General features: G+C 39.2%; 1 protein-coding gene across 2 annotated transcripts in view; it reads right to left on the reverse strand.

Annotated features, from left to right (window-relative positions):
- The window catches only part of LOC134645971 (gamma-aminobutyric acid receptor subunit alpha-2-like), a 37865-nt gene extending 17245 nt beyond the window's left edge, over positions 1 to 20620 (reverse strand). The window contains exons 1-5 of one of the 2 annotated variants that reach the window (XM_063499632.1): positions 20041 to 20620; positions 19498 to 19582; positions 15904 to 16019; positions 4005 to 4072; positions 874 to 1094 (exon numbers count right to left, since the gene is read on the reverse strand). In XM_063499632.1, the coding sequence (XP_063355702.1) occupies positions 874 to 1094; positions 4005 to 4072; positions 15904 to 16019; positions 19498 to 19568 (476 nt within the window). In that variant the 5' untranslated portion in view covers positions 19569 to 19582; positions 20041 to 20620. Of the gene's footprint in view, positions 1 to 873; positions 1095 to 4004; positions 4073 to 15903; positions 16020 to 19497; positions 19601 to 20040 lie in introns of both variants that reach the window. The other variant, XM_063499624.1, reaches the window with a different exon arrangement.
- Positions 20621 to 20851: the final 231 nt, after the last annotated feature.

Genomic DNA, 20851 nt, shown 5'->3' on the forward strand with positions numbered 1-20851 from the left:
AATCTCCTGCAATGAACTCAGTAATTTTTGTTTTTCTGACAAATGGTCTAGATTTGTTAAGCAATTTATTATAATTAATATTATTACAAAAATGTATGTTTCCATTGACTTTTTTGAAATAGCATTCAAGCATAGCAATGAATGCGAGAAACAGGAGGCATAAAAAATACATTTGAACAAATGGGATTCTGTGTTGCTGCTGTATTCACGCTTGCTTTAGCAAGAAAAGCGTTCCATCCACGTCATTTCTCTTTTTCTTTCTCTCTATTTTAGGAAAGTTTGTGGACTCTCGTGTCTCTTAGGCAAATATGAAGCTGTATCCAGCAGCCTGGCTTTGAGAGTTCCTGGGTTCATGTCTCAAACATGTAGTTATCTGTATTTTTGTGCGGGAAGAGGAGGCGCTAACATTACCTAGCCATTTAACAATGGCCCAGTTGTTGTTAGTTTCAGGGTGACTGGAGTCGAGTTTCTATGGCTATGGTGAAAAATATCAACAATCCACATCTAAGTCTATTTCCATCATCATTTTTTTGACTTACTTCTCCAAATCCAACCTGATTCAGTCTGAACTGACTCTGGAGAAGGATGGATCAACTGGAAGCAGCTCTGGCTGTTGAGCTTGTATGGCAGGGTTAAAGACGTGTATTTAAATGCAGTGCTGGGCAGCAGAGAAATGCCTCGTTTAGTCTTTCAGGTTCCAGTGATGATGTGACATTACGTGTAAACATAAGCTAACACATTGCTAGCAAGAGCTTCATGTTTGCCTTATAGATGTAATCAGTGTTTCTAAGTAACCCTCAGTTAGACAGCAAACGTATATTATCCACGCCATTCTCACTGTTTCTGTCTTTTTGCTTCTGTGCCTCGAGTTACCTCATGGTGTACAGCAGAGTCCCGTCATCTTTGATCCTCAGCAGTTTATTAGGCATGGTCATGTTATGTGCCACAGACTTTTTCCCGTTGTGAAAGAAGGTGTCCGGGGTCCAAATCTTACTCGCCATCAGGTTGTTAAGGGGCAAAATATTCATTGGCCCATGGAATTTCAACCTCTCGTCCTTCCAGCTTTGCCGGAAGAAAACATCTATGGTGTACTCCTGAGAAAAGATGAGATATGTTCATGAATTAATCTCACTATATTATTACTTCTCTTATGACTTAGGTTTCCCATGTATTAAAACAAGGCTCATTCCCACTCAAAAAATGCTAAACTGCACACTGATGGGCAGTTCATCACAACTAACTTCACCTGCCAGCTCTGTTGGTAGGCAGAGCTGGCAGGTGAAGTTAACCTTAACCTTTCCCTGTTTCCAAATAGCGAGTCTCCATGAAGGTGAGACCCACACTCGCCCTGTTCCTTCACAGCTTTCTCAGTTGCTGTTTTCCTAAGCTGACTCTGAGGCCAACATGACCCCCTTAACCTGCAATACTGTGTTGTCAAAAGACACCACACACAAGCAAGGATTAAGGGCAGAAATCAGTGCACCGTGAAATGTGTATACGTGTGAATGTTCGTGTCTGTGTGATTCACAGTGAGGGTGAGAAGCAGAAAGAGATACTTTTTTTTCTTTTTACTCGTCATAGTTGCAAAGCCTGTGACATTTAGATGTCGGGACATTGAAACTGTGGATTTTACGGTATAGCAGCTCGGACTCTGAGAGGGCCGGCTTTAGTATTTCAGTTCAGGTCTCATTTTAGTAAAGTTACAGCGAAAGTCATTAAAAAATGTCTGAACGTGAACAGTGTGGTTGTTGAAAGACGAAGCATGAATTAGGTCAGTAAGCTGTGGTTCTTACGACACATAGGTTTAGGCTAACTGTAAATATTTTCTTTGAGCTCTCTTCTAAAACATTCTGCTTCCTTCTAAATTATTAAAAACGCATTCATCCACCTCAGCATCAGACTGGGAAGCCTGGTCCTTCACTTTGATGTTTGTGCACACTGGTTTATTTTGGGTAACTCCTACATAGACCACTGTGATGTCTTAAAGTAAGCACTATGCATTAATCCATGACAAGAATACAATGTTACTCCTTTTTCCTGGGAGCTAAAATGGAGCTGGTTTACAAAATAAGAGCTTTTTTTGGTTGTTTTCCTTTTTAAAAACCTTTTTTGTTCATAAGATATGAAGATAATTCTCATACCAAACATGGCTGAATTTTAAAAACGATGAGGTCATTGTTTGTAATGCCAGTAAGGAAAAAAGCTCAGACTTTAGACTGATCGAAAATACTCAGTTTCATAAATTTTTCCCCCTGGCTCTCAGTGACATCAGCTGAATTTCCATTTCTGGATGATTTCTCAATAGAACCCAGTATGATTTTTTTCTTCATGTCAATTTTCTTTCTACATTTCGACATGATAAAAGCCGTTAATGGTCACAGTAGGCAAGTGAACTAGGTTGTCTTACTTAGTGATCGTGGCTCAATCACACTGGAGCAAAAATAGGACAACTACCTTGCAACTAGGAAACATTTGTGGTTGCCTGGTGAATTCTTTTGTTGTCAAAGACTGATTTCAAGTAGTTGAGGCAACAGACTGGTCACTCAGAGGTTATTTGTGCAACACGTGCCTGTACCGTCAACCTGCCTGTGACCACTTTTAATTGCAAAGTAATTGCACAGGTCTCCTGGGGAGAGACAACCTGTCTCCAAACAGTTGGAGTCCAACTCTTAGACAGTTATATATATTTATTATTCCACCTGTGATAAATAAAACACAATAAAATATAAATATTTTAGAAACTGTTATTTATTAGGCAAATAACAAACAGAATTTTCAGGTTTATCACGTATCAGAAAAACCCAGTAACTAACTATGATGTGACGTCTCTGTGTTTACAATTTTTTCTGCTTTTTGACTATGTAAATGAGAATAATAGATACACTTCAATTGCTGGGCTGGCAGCCTTATGCTATCTGACTCTATCTGTATTTCATTTGTATAGTAAATATAGATTGCTCATTTTTGTGACTAAGTCCCCTAAAGTAAATACTGTTCATTTTTTCTATATTTTATCTTATTGTTTTTCTTCCTTTCGGTGGACCTTATATAAATCTTATATGTAGCCACCTCAGCAATCGACTGAATTGCTCTAGAGTATCTGAATGAAGCAGACAGATAAGATGAGAATATTTCATCCTGTTTCTCATTTTTTATGAGGCATATATCTCACAGCAGAGCCTAAGATAAATAATATATTTTAAACTAAGTAATGTGTTTCCAAACCTGAATATAAGGGACGATTTTAGCAGTGACTTCCTCCTTGGTTTATAAGCGAGGTCATCAGTGACGGCCTCTGCCAGTGAAACTGAAGCTCAGGAAATTTTTCTTTGAGCTGTTTGTCTGTCTGTCCATCTGTTTATGTTCAAGATGTTTTTCAAAGGAGACATCAGAAATCATTTGGCCGACAGATCACCCTCTGGGCCAATTAGCTGATGAGATGTGGGTGGTGATTTGGATCTGGGATTTTTGCCATATGATTTAAAAAATAAATAAATACATTTAAATAATTTTTAGCCTCAAAGATTTATTATTTGGTGTCTTTGTCCCACTCTCTATAAGTGCTGGTTTATGTTTGGCCGAGAGCCGTGTTGTTCACATATTTTTCAGAGACCATTGCATTGAACTTAACTGCTGAATCGATGAATTAATCACTTGGAAAAATGAGCCTTTAGCAATTGAAGGGAGGCTGATGATATGATGCGAAGGTGGGCGCGTGTTTCAGAATGATAAACAGGAAAGCCCAGGATAAACAAAGCAGTGGCTTGAATAACAAGAAGACTTTCAATAATTTATGAGATGAAAATTGTCAGATGAATAGACATCGTGACACAGTGAGGATTACTCGTCCTACTTCAGTACTGTAGTGTTTGTATGTGTTTGTGTGAGGGGAAGACATAATGAAGGTGAAATTAAAAGAAGTATTGTTTCTTCTTGAAGCACGAGCAGGTTGTGAGAGAAATGACAGTAAGCAGAGTGAATAAACGTCCGTTTGCTGCACTCACCATGTCCGTGTCTGAAACTGGTCCAAAGCTGGTAACATAGATGTTTGTTTTCACCTCAGTTACTCTGTCTGGATCAGAGAAAAACTGTTAAAGACATCAAGACACAAAAGAAGCGAGTTTACGCTGAACTTTCTTTCATTTTTAGTACTGTTCAAAAAGTTTGCCACATAGCCTCGAAGCTCGAGGTGATTTACAGAGTATTAAACAAAAGTTTTGATCTTTTTTCTTCCATTTTCAGGAATAGCTACTCAGTTTATCAGTGTATCTATAATCAGTAATTACCTCTCTATATGCAAGCGCTGGGATAAGTGGAGTCATTTCTAGGCTGGAGTCATAATGCCATATGCACAAAGATCTTATACTTTATCGGAGCTTCATCAAGTAAGTGGTTTTTCAGAGCTACATGGAATACTGCTGCTGCTGTAATCACATATTAAAAGCAATTACTAAGCTAAACTCGGGGTGGCTTTTAGTCGTTATTATTTCTATTTGTGTGATGTTGTTTCAGGAAGTTATTTGTCATCATTACCATACAGACAGAACTATATTATGTGCAAGATCACCTCACCTACTGTCAAAGTTTTATCTATCAGGACATAAGATCTTAAAATTCAGCAAACTCTAATGAGTATCAATCATGACATATTAAACCTTGCAACTGTTTATTTGTTCATATTAAATGTTAAAATTCATGATCAGAAAATATTAAACAAGTGTGGCTTGTTTGGAAGAGCCACTGGTAGAAAGCCTCCTCTCTCCAAAAACAAATATGGCAGCATGGATCTGAACAAACCACACGACCTCTGGAACAATCTCCTTTGAACAGATTAGACCAAAGTGGAGCTGTTTGTCCATAATGCACAGCACCATACACTGTGTTTATGAATGGCTGAAGAAGAAAATAATCCAGATGCTGCAATGCTTTGAAATGATAAAACCTTAAAGGAGCTGTGGATGAACAAACGCCTGCAGAGCTGAAGTGTAGCAGCATTGTAAAGATCCAGGTCCAAATTCCTCCACAATGATGTGAGAGACCGATAAGGTCACGTGGAAAATGATTATTTGAATCAGAAGGTGTTCTTAGATTTTCAGACATTGCTTCTGCATGTTGGCTTAGTTCATGTTAAATAGACAATAACATGGTTTTATTTTTGATTCTGATTTTTTTTTGTTATGTCCTGATATGTAAAACCTTTAACTGTAAGAAGGTGTGCTTTCTTTATCACACAACTGTACACGTGACCTTTGAAATGCTCGCTCAACCTCTGTTAGATTACATGTATTGAATCAAAGCAACATGTAAGTTCAAATTTGACCTAAATGTTCACAGCTATGGAAAAGCAAGGCCTCGCATGTTTCCCGTTCCAGTGACAATGTGCAACTGCATCAGCGCTGCTGCATCAGCTCCATTCGCTCTCTCTACACTCTGGCTCTTTGAAATATTTACTGAAGATAAATCTCTTGTGCTTGGTCGATTCAAAAAGCTTCCATGTTTCATACTATGCTCTCTTCTACACAGCGAAAAGCATCTTACATACCACCTAAAAAATACTTCACTTTAAGTAAAGCTCTCTCATGCACAGCAAGGTGAGCTGCCATCCACAATCCCTCTGAGACATATGATAGAAATGGTTGATAACAGTGTCAGTAGTTTGCAGTTTGACTGTTGACTGTTTTGTCTTTAATTACATATTACCAATCAGGGTGTCACCCACATTTCATTCCCCTGCAGGTATGTGTTGTCTCCACTAGTAATAAGTGTTAAAAAAGGCCAAATGTTTCTCCCTTGCTTCTAATAAACATGTTTTCTTCCACCTACATTTGAGCATCGGTGGAAACCAGTCAGCGTTTTGATAACATTCATGCAGCTAAACTACTCTATAAATCACAGGCTTAATATAAAATATTACCACCGTTCACCTGCTTATAAGATAATGTAAATCAGAGGCTGCGGCAGGCTGAGGAGTAATAGGTTCGATCTATTTAGCTAGACATGCCACTGGGTGCATTTATTCATGTAAACCAGGCTATGGAATGAGATTCATCTTTTTTTTTTACTCTACCACAGAGACCTTCATTTGTTTGATTTATATTTTTAAATACATTTGTGCCTCAGTAAAAATGTTCTGTATTACTTTCTCTTGTGACAGAGAATGGTGCATTTTAGCATAAGGGCTTAATGCGCTGTAATATACTGAGTCTCTCAATGGCTGTGACACTATATATCCTGTTTAATCCAAGTGTGCTGGTCATGTGTTGTAATGGGTGAATGTTTCATCTCTATACCATTTACTGAGCTTGCTACGTAATATTAAAAGTATTGTACAATTGAGAATTACTAACAGGAGCCACCATGACACACGATGAACAGAAAGACTGGGAAAATTCATGAGGGATGATTTCGCCACCTGACATTGTGATTTACTTAATCTTTTGACTGTTTAAAGAAGCTATCAGTTATCATGTTTATATTCAATCTGAGCAAATGTATGATTAATAATTTCTGTATAGTATTAGGGCTGAGGGCTGGTTTCATTAGCTATTTATATGATGGAAAAATAATGTTGTCATTTTCTTTGTTCCTGGCTGTTTTTCCTTTAATGGAGGTTAGTGTTTGCCATGAATTTCCTTGAAGTCTCATTGCATTTCTTCACTGTTTAGTATTTTGTAGTTGTTCTTTGTACTTTGTTGTAAATCCATTCTTTCTTTCTTTTTTACAAAGAGTCTTGTCGAGTTGTGATATTTACTATTAAAGCTGATGCTTTTGGCACACAGTACTGTGCAGAGTTCTTGTGCCATCCCTTTTTTCTCCATATTTTGGTTCTGAAGATACTTTTGGGTAATTTTTTTAATTAGTCTTGAGCCAATGACATTGACACTGGCTGCTATTTCTACTCATTTTCAGTCCAGTCCTTGTAGCTGACTATTGTCAGATGACAGTTTTTATTTGTTAAGCCACTTCACATTAACCTATCAGTCACTCATTCATAAAAACCTGCGATGAACCTGTGTTGTGTCTGCACATAACAGAAAACTTAGCAAAGAACCAATTTCCCTAAAAATGAGTGCTGTCAGCATTAATCTCATTAAAATGACATTAACACCATAACCGAATTGACGCGGCAAATCTCCATTAGTGAGTTCACGCAGATTGCCCCGTCTGAGGGGCTGCACGGTGTCAACGCGTCAGCGCGGTTAGCTTGTTAGTGTAGTTATGGTGTTAACGTCATTTTAACGAGGTTAACGCTGACAGCACTACTAAAACTACAATTTATTTTATATCTTTAGGCACTACCAACCTGTCACTAACACATTGGTTCCCATTTTTTGGCTGAATCTATGTAAAATGCCAAAGAAAACACAGACTGACAATACAATATTTTTTTGTTCCACCAAGGTGATTCCAAACGAGCTGTTAGCTGAAAACGTGGCATGTCCTGGTATGGGGTGCACTGTGTTTATCAAAAAATTGGACAAAAGAAGAAGTGGCAGATCTAAAACCCTTTCCACAGCTGATGAACAGTTTCTGAAAGTCATGTCATTAAGAAATCAGGGGAAAATCCCAGCAAAGACCAGACACAGGACCTGAGAGATGGATCTGTCCCTTCAGCTGATCCATCTGCTGTTTACTGAAGCCGCACTGGAAATCTTATCTTAGAAATGAAAGGTGGCTGTAAAGAAGCCATTCATTCTTAAGAAAGGAAAACAGCAAGAAGAGGCTGGGGTATGTCAAATTACACAAGAAATGAACTGAAAATCAAGCCTGGAGAATTATTCTTGATGCAAGTCAGCACTGTATTTATAACAGTTATAAAGCCCATACATGTTCTGTGTGGTGCAAAGGATCAAAGACATTTAAAAAGATACCAGAGGACTCAAAAGAGATAACTTTACAACAGCAAACATCGTGGTGCAAGTACTTTACTGTAGTTTACTGCATATCCAAGTGACCACTAAAATGAAAGATCATGTATATCGGACTTCAAAATAACTGAACAAATAAGGGGCGGAGTTTCAAGATGACTGCTGAGAAGCAAGACTTCTAGATGGATGTTGATGGAGCTTACAACAGAAAGGAGACAGCCTTTTTTCTCTTTTCTGGATTTCGGGAGGCTACAGCTTTTAACATTAGTGATCAGGATTTGTTTTTTGAGGGTTTTATTATTATTCATTGTAATTGTGTTTTTGTATTGGGCGTACTTTGCAGAGGGTGCTTGAAAATGAGAAAAAACACCCTCTTGTCTTGTTGGTTTCATGGAGCTGGCTCTTCATTTTAAGCACATTTTATATGCAAATGCAGGCCCAATGTCATTTATCATGTCTGATTCAGAAAACTATTTAATCAAGTAAAGGATTTTAGCTATACGACTACACACACTCATTCTCACATACACACAAAAAGAAATCACAAACCAGTATCAAAAGCCCCTCAAGAATAAACAAACACAGGTCTGTAAAAACCAAATCCATCACCAAATGGTAGCTGCACTCCATTTGCATTGTACCAGTGGGACAAATTCAAAAGCAAAACTAGCTTTTTTATTTATTTATTTTAGTAGCAAACCTAGAAAAGCACTGCCTTCAGGGGAAATACGTGCTTACTATTTAAAAATATCAAGAGTGCATTTAATGCCCGAGGACATTAGGATATTTTATTTAAGGGAGCAAGGACAATACCTAAAGTTCATTTATTCAGCAACAGTCACAAACACGTGCTTTTCATATAATCTGAATCATTTGGTACAGATGGGCCTGCTGAACCATGTTTAATCAGTAAGACACAACCTGCCTGTGTTAGAGACTGTGCATTGCACTGTGCAACCATCCAAATGTCAACCTAACTCTTGCCAGTTTCAATGGAGATGAAGAGAAGCAGCAAAATGACAGACTGTTAGAGGGAACAGATTTGACTTGAATGAACAAAGCGCTAAAATTTTTAGGAGCAGCACATAAATTAGCATTGTGTAAAAACTGCAACGTTCCTCATCCAGATTACTCCGTCACACAGGTGAGGAAGGAGGGTCAGTTAACCCTCTTCACACGTCGACGCCTGTTGCAGCTGCAGTGAATAATACTGGTGAAGCATTTGGTCTGTGCAGTTATAAACATTTTTTGACATTTTAGCACAAAGCAGTAGAAACCTTGGCATTGGCATCATTTAAAAATCAGAGTCCAATTAGAAGACGCAAGACGTGATTATATTAACTTTTATAGCTTTATATTTTTTATTCAATTCAGATTGGATCAGTTTCCGTTTGTTTCCAGACGGGGTTTACTTGTCTTTGTTGTTTGGAAATGTTTGGTTTCAGTTTAGTTTTTATTAGTTTTAGTCTTTTTTTTACTGTGTAGCAGTATTCTTCAGAATGGGTGTGACAAACTCAAAACATCTCAGGTCATAACGTCAAATTTTAAAGAAGGAATAAAACCTAGAACATTTCCTGTATATTAATTTCATTTTAGTAAGTTTGTGAATACACAATATCCAATTTCCAATTCAAGTTTTTGCCCCATTTTCATTTCATTTCATTTTTTCTGTCCTGCTGAAACTGATTTTACTGACTCCATTTTTCTTTCTAAGAACTGTAACTGACACCACGTACAAACAAAAATCAGCTTTCATTTAATGCAAAATATTATTTGCCACTGGTATGAATGAACTTGTTAAACTTGTTACAGTCCAATAACTCCAGCCGTACTTATCTTATTCGTTTTTAATCTTTATTTCTCTTCCATCAGTTGCATTTGTGTCAACGGCTCTCTTTATCCAACACCATATCATAACAGCACAACAGTCACAAACTGAACAACAACACACCTGCCGCTAATTACGTGTGTCTACCTTAAATACATTCACACAAACACACCTTACTGAAACACACAAAAGTCGACCCCTAGCGGCACGCATAAGATAACAACCAAAACTTGACTCCTGGGGTCCGTTCTTCGTACCTCGCTAAGTAAGTTAGCCGGATTTGAATGTTGACGATTTCGCGTGATCTTGGATCGTTCGGTTCTCCGAAGCTCATCTGGGACTTGCTGTCATAGCAACAGATCCGTAAGCGTAAACCTGCTCGGGAGCAGGTTTACTTTATGTAAACAGGATTAGATCGCGGCCACTCAGGTATGTCCGCTGCAGTTATATGAAAGCAACAGCGATATTTCGCCACTGTTTTACCATAAATAAATATTATCAATGTAACTAAAGATAATGCAGCATTTGATGCTTTTATTGATTTCATACAGATACATACAGGTCATTTCCGAAAAAAAGGGAAATGTACTATTAATCATTCTATGTCATGTATTTGATTATTCCAGATGTAATTCATATTTTAGAGTAGTAATAGTAAATGACTTCGTGTAATCAAGATGAGAGACCACGGCTATAAAAGCGAAGGTGGATTTGGGAAGTCTGTCGCAGCCATGTCCTGTCCGTTTGTACGCGAGCAACCCATTGCGGAAGGTGCAAGATTGATAAGGAGAGTTTATAGAATTCAGCGTATATTGCGGGATAGACAGGATCCTTTAGCTCAGCGCGACAGTGTGCTCATAGAGAGATATCGATTTTTTTGTTATTTACTTAACACTCTCTCTCTCTCTCTCTCTCTCTATATATATATATATATATAGAGAGAGAGAGAGAGAGAGAGAGAGAGAGAGAGAGATATCTCCCAACTTACTGTGCATGCTTCAGTCACCCCTCGCATGGGAACAGGTAAAAGTGATGAAGTGTTATGTAAAACTACACACAAAAAAACCCACAATGTCAATAAATGTCACGGTACAAACAGCCGGGGTGTGACGAGGGGGTGCAGGACCACCACCTGTCTTTATTTGCTCTGCCTTTTTCTTGGTTGCTGTTATAAACAAACAAACAGATTATTGCAGGGTCTCTTTTCAAGAGACTAAAAGCAATATAAGTGATAAATATTACCATTCTGTAGAATATTCTTATATTTCACTTTTACTTGTTCCCATGTTCTAGTGGGTCCTGTTGTGGCTCTAATGTGAAAGAGGATATGATGTAATATAATATAATGTGGTATAATATAATATCACATGATATAATGTAATATCATGGATCACTTACGAGTTTAATTTGTCAGCAACTTTCTGCCAGCCCTCTCTCCTTGCTTTTGCAGCCTTTGCAGTGTTCCCCTGCGTTTTAATTAAACTCTGAAACTCCTGAAATCCCTCAATCAAGAGTTCTTGCTCTGCTGCCGTGAAATACTGAGCGCGCTCCTTCGACATCTTCGCCGACCAATCACAGGGTTGCCGATCAATGTTTCTACTATCGATGCGTAGCCCCTTTTAAGCCACTCAGTGATCTCACATTACTTCATCCAGCTATACTAATCGTCAACAACAGGTGTGTTCGGAGAACCGGATTAGCGAGCTCAAAGTTGGCGCGATGATTTGATCTTGGATGTAGTAAGCGAGGTACGAAGAACGGGCCCCTGCACCTATACCTCACCTGTCACGGACCCGGTTCCAGGGACTCGGGGTCCGTGAGCAGTGTGGACTACTTTTATTATTATTATTATTATGGTTGTTGTTTGAGGGTTGTGTCTTCTGCACTGCTGCTGTCCTGTGTTTGTGTACTGTCAGGTGTTTATGGGTGTGTGCGTGTGTGTGAGGGTGCGGTCGTGGCAGGCACGTGGTGGGTGTGGCCCTGCCAACTGACCGGTCACACCCAGGAATCTCCACACACACCTGGCGCTGATCAAGCCTCGTCAGAGGAGCTTCAAAACAGTGTGGCTGAGAGCTCCTCGACGCTGGATCGTTGAGTGACTTCCCGTCAGTCTCAGTTTAATGTGCAAGGTTAGTGCAAGTCTGCCGTTAGGTTTTGTACTCACGACTGCCTGTTGTATGCGTGTTTCCCCAGGAGGGATTGTGGCGACCAGGAGGCAGCACACGGACAGTACCAGAGATGGGCAGTAACGCGTTACTGTAATCTGATTACTTTTTTCAAGTAACGAGTAATGTAAGGGATTACTATTGCAATAACGGTAATTAGATTACTGTTACTTTCACGTAGGAACGCTGCGTTACTAAAACCGTGCTTTTTTTGCGAGAATGTCTCATTACAGTGTTGTTCGTGACAGCAGCTGTCTGCAGATCAACAATGGACAGTGCGGGAGAGAGTATGAGCATGCAGCGTTTAAAGCGTGGAAGTACTGACCTTATTTTGAGTTTGATTCCATAAAAAGTGACAAAAACATTAGCGTCCGTTGTGCGTGGGAAGAAAACTTCTTTTTACAGCGAAAAAAACCCCTAAACTTACAAGCAAGCAGCGAGTGCGCTACGACGTAATGTGAAATTCACAGAGAAACTCGCGGATTCTTCAACTGACCGCTGCGGCACACCTGCACCAGGGCAAACCTCCGCCTACCCCACTCCTGCTTTACAGGTGAAAATAGAGCAACAGGACCGCTTGTCTATGATTTTATTTATTTTCTGCTGTGTTTTACTTGCATCTATTTGAAAGAGTGAGTGTAAACACGAAAAAATATTTTATTTTAAATGCTGGAATGTGCAGAAAATAGGTTTAAATGTTAAACAAATTTCTTCCAGTCAGAGAATGTTGCATATAATTAAGTTTTTGCTTGATTTTGCTTGATAAAGTTAAAAGGTTTAAAGTTTTAAAAAGAGACGTTTATGCAGAAAAAGTAGAATTGGGCTGAAAGATCTATTGCTTTATCACCTATTCAGGTTGTAAATCGTGTTTTTAAAAAGTAACTAAGTAACTAAGTAATTAATTACTTTTGAAAATAAGTAATTAGTAAAGTAACGGGATTACTTTTTGGGGGAAGTAATTAGTAACTGATTACTTTTTCAAGTAACTTGACCAACACTGGACAGTACACAGGGAACGGAGACAGAGCACGGGATAAGGGAGAAGACACGGAACGGGAGTCGGGATCGCACTGGGGATTTATTGTTGTTTGGATTTACACCACTGTAAATAAACGCACTGCCTTCATCATCAAGTCCTGCATTTATGGGTCCTCATTCCTCTCATCCCCACGGTCTGCGTGGCAGACCGTGACATCACCCTTATCCAAAATATTTTACATTACCAGATAAATCCCAGGTACTTACATCTTTTGCAAATAAGGATAAAAGGATAACACCTGATAACAGGGCATTTACTTTTTTTGCCCTTTTAACTGCTTTGATTGCTCATACCAAGGCCGCTCGCCTGTGGATGGCTCTGAGCTCTGGATAGCTTTAGCTACTTTTAGCTTGTTTAAAGTTTCCATGATTAGGTTTATCGTTGCAAACATTTTCTTGATGATCCTTTGAGATTTAATAGTGAAAGAGCTTCCACGCTTACAACATGTTAATGTTGCACACACATGAAATGGACTGGTTTATAATCAAACATGTGGGGCTGAGCGGCTAATCACCAGTCAGGACTGAGAGCGCTGGAATTCTGGTCATCTCCAGTAAAAAACACTGGTCCCAAACATCAAAAGGACTTTTTGTTGTTGCCTATGGTTACTTCCCAGTAAATGAGAAATGTTCAATTTTAGACAATAAAAACCTTTTGACATGTAACTGTCTCTGATAGGTATAGCTCTGACCATGAAGTCATGGATAGGTGACAAATTTCCGGAGGGGGTGAAAAGCAAATTAGTGGCAGAAGTGTGAATACGAACAGAAGTGAGCTTCCTCACAGTCACACTAATGATGATGAGGAGCAACTGTGTGTTCTCTGTTCACTTTCTGCAGCCTGGCTCGACTTCAGTGAAAGTGTCTGGAAAAAAATGCTGCATTTTCAAAAGAGCACTTGAAACAGATGACAAGTATGAAAAATAAATGTCAGATTAAAGCAGCTAGGATTACAATTTAGTCCACAGTCTAGTTACATTATCTATATCAGAGAAAATACACAGTTATGCACGTGAAAGCCTGCTTTAAGTAAATTTGCTCTAAGTAAATTCTGGAGACATTCTCAGCCTAAACCCACACAGCTTTTCACTCATGGTTAAAGAAATTGTAGCTGCTTTTTTCTTCTCCCCTGAAACCCCACAAAGGGAAACGTGGGTTCATCTTCCCAATCTTTATCATATGATCATTGCTACAAACTGTGAAATACCATATACCTCCCTGGTTTATTAGGCTGTAGTTATTCGTTGATTTGCATTGTGTCCGTGTTATGTCCACAGTTGTAACTGTTTTAAACATCTTTAATGATGGAGGATAGTGAAACATTTAAACTGCTACAGGGAGAAAATCGATTTTATACTATACTCTGCATGTGTAATTAGCCTCTACATAAATGACTGAATGTTTGATGACATTGAATCCACTGGCATTCACGCTGCTTTTCTCTTTTTCTCTCTTTCTTTGTGAATGCTTATGCTTAGACCATGAGAACCGTCAAAGACACTCACCCTTTGACCCTGAGTTTACTGTATGTATGAGTGAGCATGCTCGTGCAGCTGTGAGGAGGCTCTTTTTCAGTTGTTATAAATATGTCATAAGCCAAAGTCCAGTGGAGTGTTAACATGACGTGTTCCCCCAACGCACACACACAGATGAGACATACAGATCTAATGTGTCTGCCGTGTGGAAAACATCTGATGTCGTTTCTGTAGCAAGGTTTGTTTCCTCCGTACATTAATGGGTACAGTGTGCTACTACACTGTGAGCGTTACCAGGCTTGTGCTCCTGTAGAGGAACACACTTCAAAAGTTTCTGATTTATGCTCTAATGTTTTATTTAAGTGTTTTACGTCAGATCGCTGAGTCTGTGTGTTACACAGACACTTATTTGCTGCTAGCTGTTGGTCCAAAAGCATCAGCTTTTTACTGGCGCGATCTTATCAGTCTGTTTTGGTGTATCAAGCTTTTGTGAAATATCAAAAACACAAAGATACATTCTATATTTCTGCATTTTCTAGATACCTGAGCGTTCTTCATACATTGGGGCTTTTTCTGCACAGTAAATAAGCTGGCAGGACTATTACTGTAGGGCCAGTTGAATAGGCTGAGTGCTGCCAAGCTAAAGGAGGTCTGTTCCACATATGGTGGCTCCTGGGCTGGGCTGATGGCCCCAGGAATTTGAATTTCAAATGGCACCAAATCCTGAGGGAGGAGCTCAGCTTTGGGGTGAGGGGCCAGCTGGAAATGCCCAAACATGGAGGATGTGAGGATGACGAGTGGAGCGCTGCTGCGTGCGTGAGGCGATGTGATTCTTCAAACAACAAAATCCAAACGCTGCCTTTTGCAGAAAGTGTGAAGCAAAAAATACCAAAACCCTGTTATGCTTTTAAAAATTTAAATTTATCAAACATTTAAGGGAGCTCTCAGGAAGCTCTTTTTAATGGCCCCAGCATCAGAGCATACACCAAAAGTGTTTATATTCTGATCTAAATATTTTATTTTTAACACTTTTTAATTTACTCATCTGAGAACATCAGCCGTTTATACGTGTAACCATACCATGTAATTCCAAGCCACCTTCCTACTGTGCAGTGCAGCTACAAAACACTAAGACAGCACAAACCAGCTACACAGTGTCATTATCCACACATACAGTGTTTCCTTATGTTTTACACAAATATTCTCACTTTGGTTTTTCCCTAAAAAGTCAAGCAAGAGTAAAACTCTCTGCAGGGTTAAATGTGGCCACTTTGGCTGCTGTTACTTTCCAGGAAGTGGAGGGAAGTATTATATAATCTAAATGTTTTGTGCACAGAGTGTGTTTGTCAGTTTATTCTTGAGGGGATTGCTGCCAAAGGTTATCAGTACTAGAAAAGCTGATGTTAAATGAAGTGTTCTCACTTCAAATGAGCCGTCAGCCGTTAACAAAAAAGACACACGTGCTGTTTCGTAACAGCGTTTGTTCATTTAGATTCTATAAACTGTACGTCTGCACTTCTTCTGCTTACCCCCAAGACCAGGCCGTAGACGGTTGTCATACCCATCCAGCAGGCTGTCCAGGATGCGTGTGAACAGAGTGATGTTGTTTTTAAAGGAATCAGATGTGGCATCTGCATTCACCGATCTAGTAAGCAGAGACATGAAAACAACAAGGGGACACTTCAGCAGTACTCTGATTACATTTTAGATTCAGTTCTTCTCAGCAGCTTGATTTATGAAAAGCACAGGAGTGCTTATTTTAGCTGGCAGAGACTGCATACCAACACAGATATACACGTAACCATGTTTCTCATGCACATGGATGACCCAGTTCCAGCCATCTGATCTGGGAGTCAAAACACAACTGACTATGCAAATCACAGCAGAGATTCATGGTAAATAAATTCAGTTAATGTCCCAGATTAAAGCTCTACTTAATCACCACTGTCAACAGCTCTGGTATAACAGCCTCAGGTTATGGGCATATTTTACTTTAAGCAGTCGCTGGGAAAGTATAAACAATATTAATCATTTTTTCCCCAGCTCTAGCCCTTTTTCCTGTTTGAACCACAATCCTTTAATTAGCTTCACTGAAAGCATTAGATTAATGTAGCCTTCATATTTATGTTACAGGCCAAAATAGCATATAAATATTTGATTTGTTATTTTCAAGTATGTTCTAGGTTGTGTATTAAAGCCATAAGAAACACGATCATATGAGTATACCAAAATGCTGATTTTCTTTTTTGCTTTGTTGGGCGGGGGGTCATAAAAATGATAAAAAAAAATCTAAATTAGCCTGTAGAGAAAACCTACACCAACTAACTGACCCATTAGTTTAAAAAAATTATTAAAGCGAGCAATAAACATAGATGATTCTACACGTGCTAACATTATCTTGCTAGCAGTCTGATTAGCTTGCTAGTTTAGCTTAACTAAGTAAAAGTATCAAATTTAGCCATAAACACAGATCATTGTAGACGTGGTAACATTATCCTGCTAGCAGTTTGATTAACTAGCTATTTTAGCTTAAACAAAGTATCAAATTTAGCCATAAACACAGATGATTGTAGACGTGCTAACATTATCCTGCTAGCAAATTTAGCCATAAACACAGATGATTGTAGATGTTGTGCTAACAAAATCCTGCTAGCGTACCTCACTAGATACACAATCACTACTGGGCCTTACAGTGCAGTGTTTGATATTTGATACATGTTTATATATTGATATATATTTGATATGTAACGTGAGGACAACGGCTAACAGTACATTTCTACAATGCAGCAGCATCTCCCACTTAATGAAATGAGGCAGATAATAAAACAGCAGCAAAATGGCTGCCATCACTGGTAGCTATAGTTACACTGAAAAAAAATGTTAAAAAAACAAACAAATAGCCGACTCAGCTAATTCAAGAACAGCAGTTTAGTATGTTTACATTTTCTTTGCTTGCTTGCTGGTGACAGCAGACATGCTTAGCATTGAATATAGTGGGAGATGTTTGTCTTTAAGGCTTTCATCAACATAAACCTGTTTTAAGAGAGATGATATACAAGGCTGCCAAGTCTGTGTGAAAAAAAAAAAGCAGTCCAATGGCAAATCAGAACAATCCTAATAAATTTTGCTAAATAATACCACAAATGCAGGTAGATTAATTTGCTGCAAGAGTCCAGTTAAATGCAATGAATGCAACAAAGCTCTACTTATATATGTTTATGGGTTATTATGTATGGCTTTATTTGTTGCTCTCTTTCTAGAAACCAGTATATTCTAAATCTGAATACTGAAAAGCACCTTTAATGTCATTAGTATTGTACACTATGTGGGCTTAGTTATAACACCATGTTACAGTTAAGCCTGCTGTGAGTAGTTTTTCTCTATAGTAATGCTATCATTACTAAAGCAATGCCATCCTTATACTTTCCCTAGAGTGCAAAACAACGGGACAAGCAGGGGCATGTCTGAGAGGAAGAGCAAAGTGTCAGCCTCACATGAATGAAGATGAATTTAACACATAAAAAATCTTCTTCAACAAGCTTCAACAAACATGTTTCACCACTTGAGGCAAAAACACACCAATAAGTAGAATCAGGCTAGGAAGGAGGGGATTCGAGCAGCTGGCGATGTGCAAAAGTTAAAAAAAAAGACAATTGACTCCATCGAGCTTCACTGGAGCGCTCACTTGTTGCACTCCAGAGGACAGGAGTTTTTCAGTTTTATTATGAGACAACATTGTGCAGCTCCTGACAACTTCCAAGGTTACATTTCTTTAGTTATTCTTAAACTAAAATGTCATGTTATGCTTTTGTTTAAAATCTCCAGGGAAAACACTACCTAGGCTAGTTTTCTCCTTATATTTGACCTGAGATTACAGCCAGTGATGTAATGCTGTATCACTACTGTAGCACTATAATGCTGCAGCTGTTGCTAGCGACACCTGGTTTCGATAGATTTCTGACAGATCTAAAACATTTAAAAGTTTAATATATATGCTTGCTTATGTCATTTTTTGCAGATTAGGTCTACACAACTTTAGCACATTTTTTCCTTTGTCAGCACATCAAACTGACAATGACAGTGCTGAAAATAAACATCAACAACAGCCTCAGATTAATGTGCTCCGCAGATTTTTTTTCTTGTAGTAGGAAAAGTCCAGATGTCACTAATAATATTAAAAATGAGTCCGTTTTAATCTTTCCAATAAGCCACCATGGTGTGACAATCAAATCACAGCACATAAATAAAATCAGGACCTTGCAACTAGAAATGAAAGTAAAATGACACAGATTAAATCGCTCAAACACCCATATTGGCCTCACTGAGTGCTAAAGATGTTTACATTTACTTGCGTCACATTGGTTTTGGCTGGTAAAAATCCAAATTTTAAAAAAGAGATGAAAGGATTTTAAAGAGTGTTTCACAATGAGAGATTTCCAAGTTCTCTTGGCACAAAACAACACAATAACAATAATTAGCTAAAATGTAACAGCTGATGTATCCAAACAATTTGTTGTTCACCCTGTTAGTCCTACTATCTGCAGTCTGGACGTGGAAAAATGTCTTGAAAACATAAAGGCGCTGATGAGATAGATGACGAAGTCCAGTTTTCAGTATCAGTGTATCAGTGGCATCCTGAAGCCTGGAGGGGAAATCCGTGGCCTTATTTGAATCGCCCCTCCTGCTCCTGATGCTGGCTGCCTCTTTGTAAGCGCCTGACTGACCTGATCTGTCACTCTGGCCAATATCAAAAACACACCTTCACACCTGAGCGTCTAATGTGAGGCGTCCTCACACAGCAGCAGGGCGCAGAGCATACAGGAGAGATTTAAAGCCATCTATTTATTTATGCATTTCAAAACATTGATGTCTATGGGAATTTGTAAATGGAAATGAATAACCACACAAACTGTGCATTGTTTAGCCCAGTCATAAGAAATAAGAGAGGATTACTCAAATACAATCCAAATCATGAGCCTTTTACTTATACCCCCCCCCCCCCCCCCCCCCACCCCCCACCACCACCACCACCACCACCAAAAAACAAACAAACCCCCCTGAGACAAAGTGTGTGATTCTTGGCATATCTTCACTTCAAGGGGTCTCCCATTCAAAACACTCACCTGGTTTTCCAGAGGGCTGTGAGAGCCAGCAGGCAGACGAGGAGTAAAGGAGCGCTCTCTCTGCTCCACATGGCTGCTTCCACACCTACACACAGGACAGCCGCTGCAATGAATGGAGCCTCGCATTAACAGGCTTGACATGCCAGTGGATTTACAGCCTGTATGTGTTCCATACAGTCAGATTTTATGACACTGATTTCCGGGGATTCCCTTCAGAGCGCCGTAAATCAATTAAAAATAAATAAATAATAAACACAGGGAGGGTGGAGGGGCAACTGACAGTAATTAGTATTCACTGAGGCGTCTCACTCCTTCACTCACTGAACATTACTGTTACCAAAAATATGAAGCACCGATTTGAGCCATTTTGATAATACAATCGATTAAAAAATGCGGAAATAATCATTAAAACATGATTAGATGAAACGTGGAAGAGGGTTAGAGGGATGCATCTTCTCTCCCACGCGTTCTTCTCCGAGACTGAATGACAGTATGAAAATAAGCGTTTGTTTTGTGCGTGAGGGCGAATGCAAGGCGACTCACCTCAAGTGCAAAAAGTACCCGCTGCAGCTGAATTCGTCGAAGATGCTCAAGAAAGTTAAAGACGATTCACCGCTCTCTTCCGTCTGAACAAGACCCAGTGAGAGCGAGTCTATCATGAGAGCCAAGCTGCAAGCGCCGATAAATCATAGTCCCAGCCAGCAGCAGGAATGCGCCCGAAATACTTTCAGTGTCCCAGGATTTAATACCAAAAAATAAAATGGCTAAATAGAAAATAATGTCAGTGAGAGGAAAGGTCTCTAATAAATAAATAAATAAATAAAAAAATTAATGAAATGAAGTGAAATGTAAACCAGCAGCAGTGAGAGCTGATCCCGGCTTCAAATCGCCTTGTTCAGCATCCTCCTCAGCTGTTAGAGCCTCGACGTGAATCGTGATAAGCAAGAAGCACATCTCAGTCTCCCTCATCTCTACACAAAACTACAAAGGCTGCGAAGGAGACACGCTGGGTCCTAAAGGCGGTTTGGTATGCACTGAGCCTCCTTCCTGCAGCCTAGACCTTGGAATGTGAGGATGTTGTCTCCACTCGCAGTCAAATACACGGCGGTGATTATGAGTGCAGCTTCGTGGAATTCTTGTTATTGAAAATGCATTTTTTTCTTTAAAAAAATCTTTATCTAGTTGATCATTTCAACTAGATAAAGATATTACATATTTTTGGTGAACGTGTTATAGTAATGTGTGTGTGTGTGTGTGTGTGTGTGTGTGTGTGTGTGTGTGTGTGTGTGTGTGTGTGTGTGTGTGTGTGTGTGTGTTCCTGGGACCAATCTGGACTTTCCACATGTGCTCCAGT

This window comes from Pelmatolapia mariae, linkage group LG2 (assembly GCF_036321145.2).
Source record: "Pelmatolapia mariae isolate MD_Pm_ZW linkage group LG2, Pm_UMD_F_2, whole genome shotgun sequence".
Lineage (NCBI taxonomy): Eukaryota > Metazoa > Chordata > Actinopteri > Cichliformes > Cichlidae > Pelmatolapia > Pelmatolapia mariae.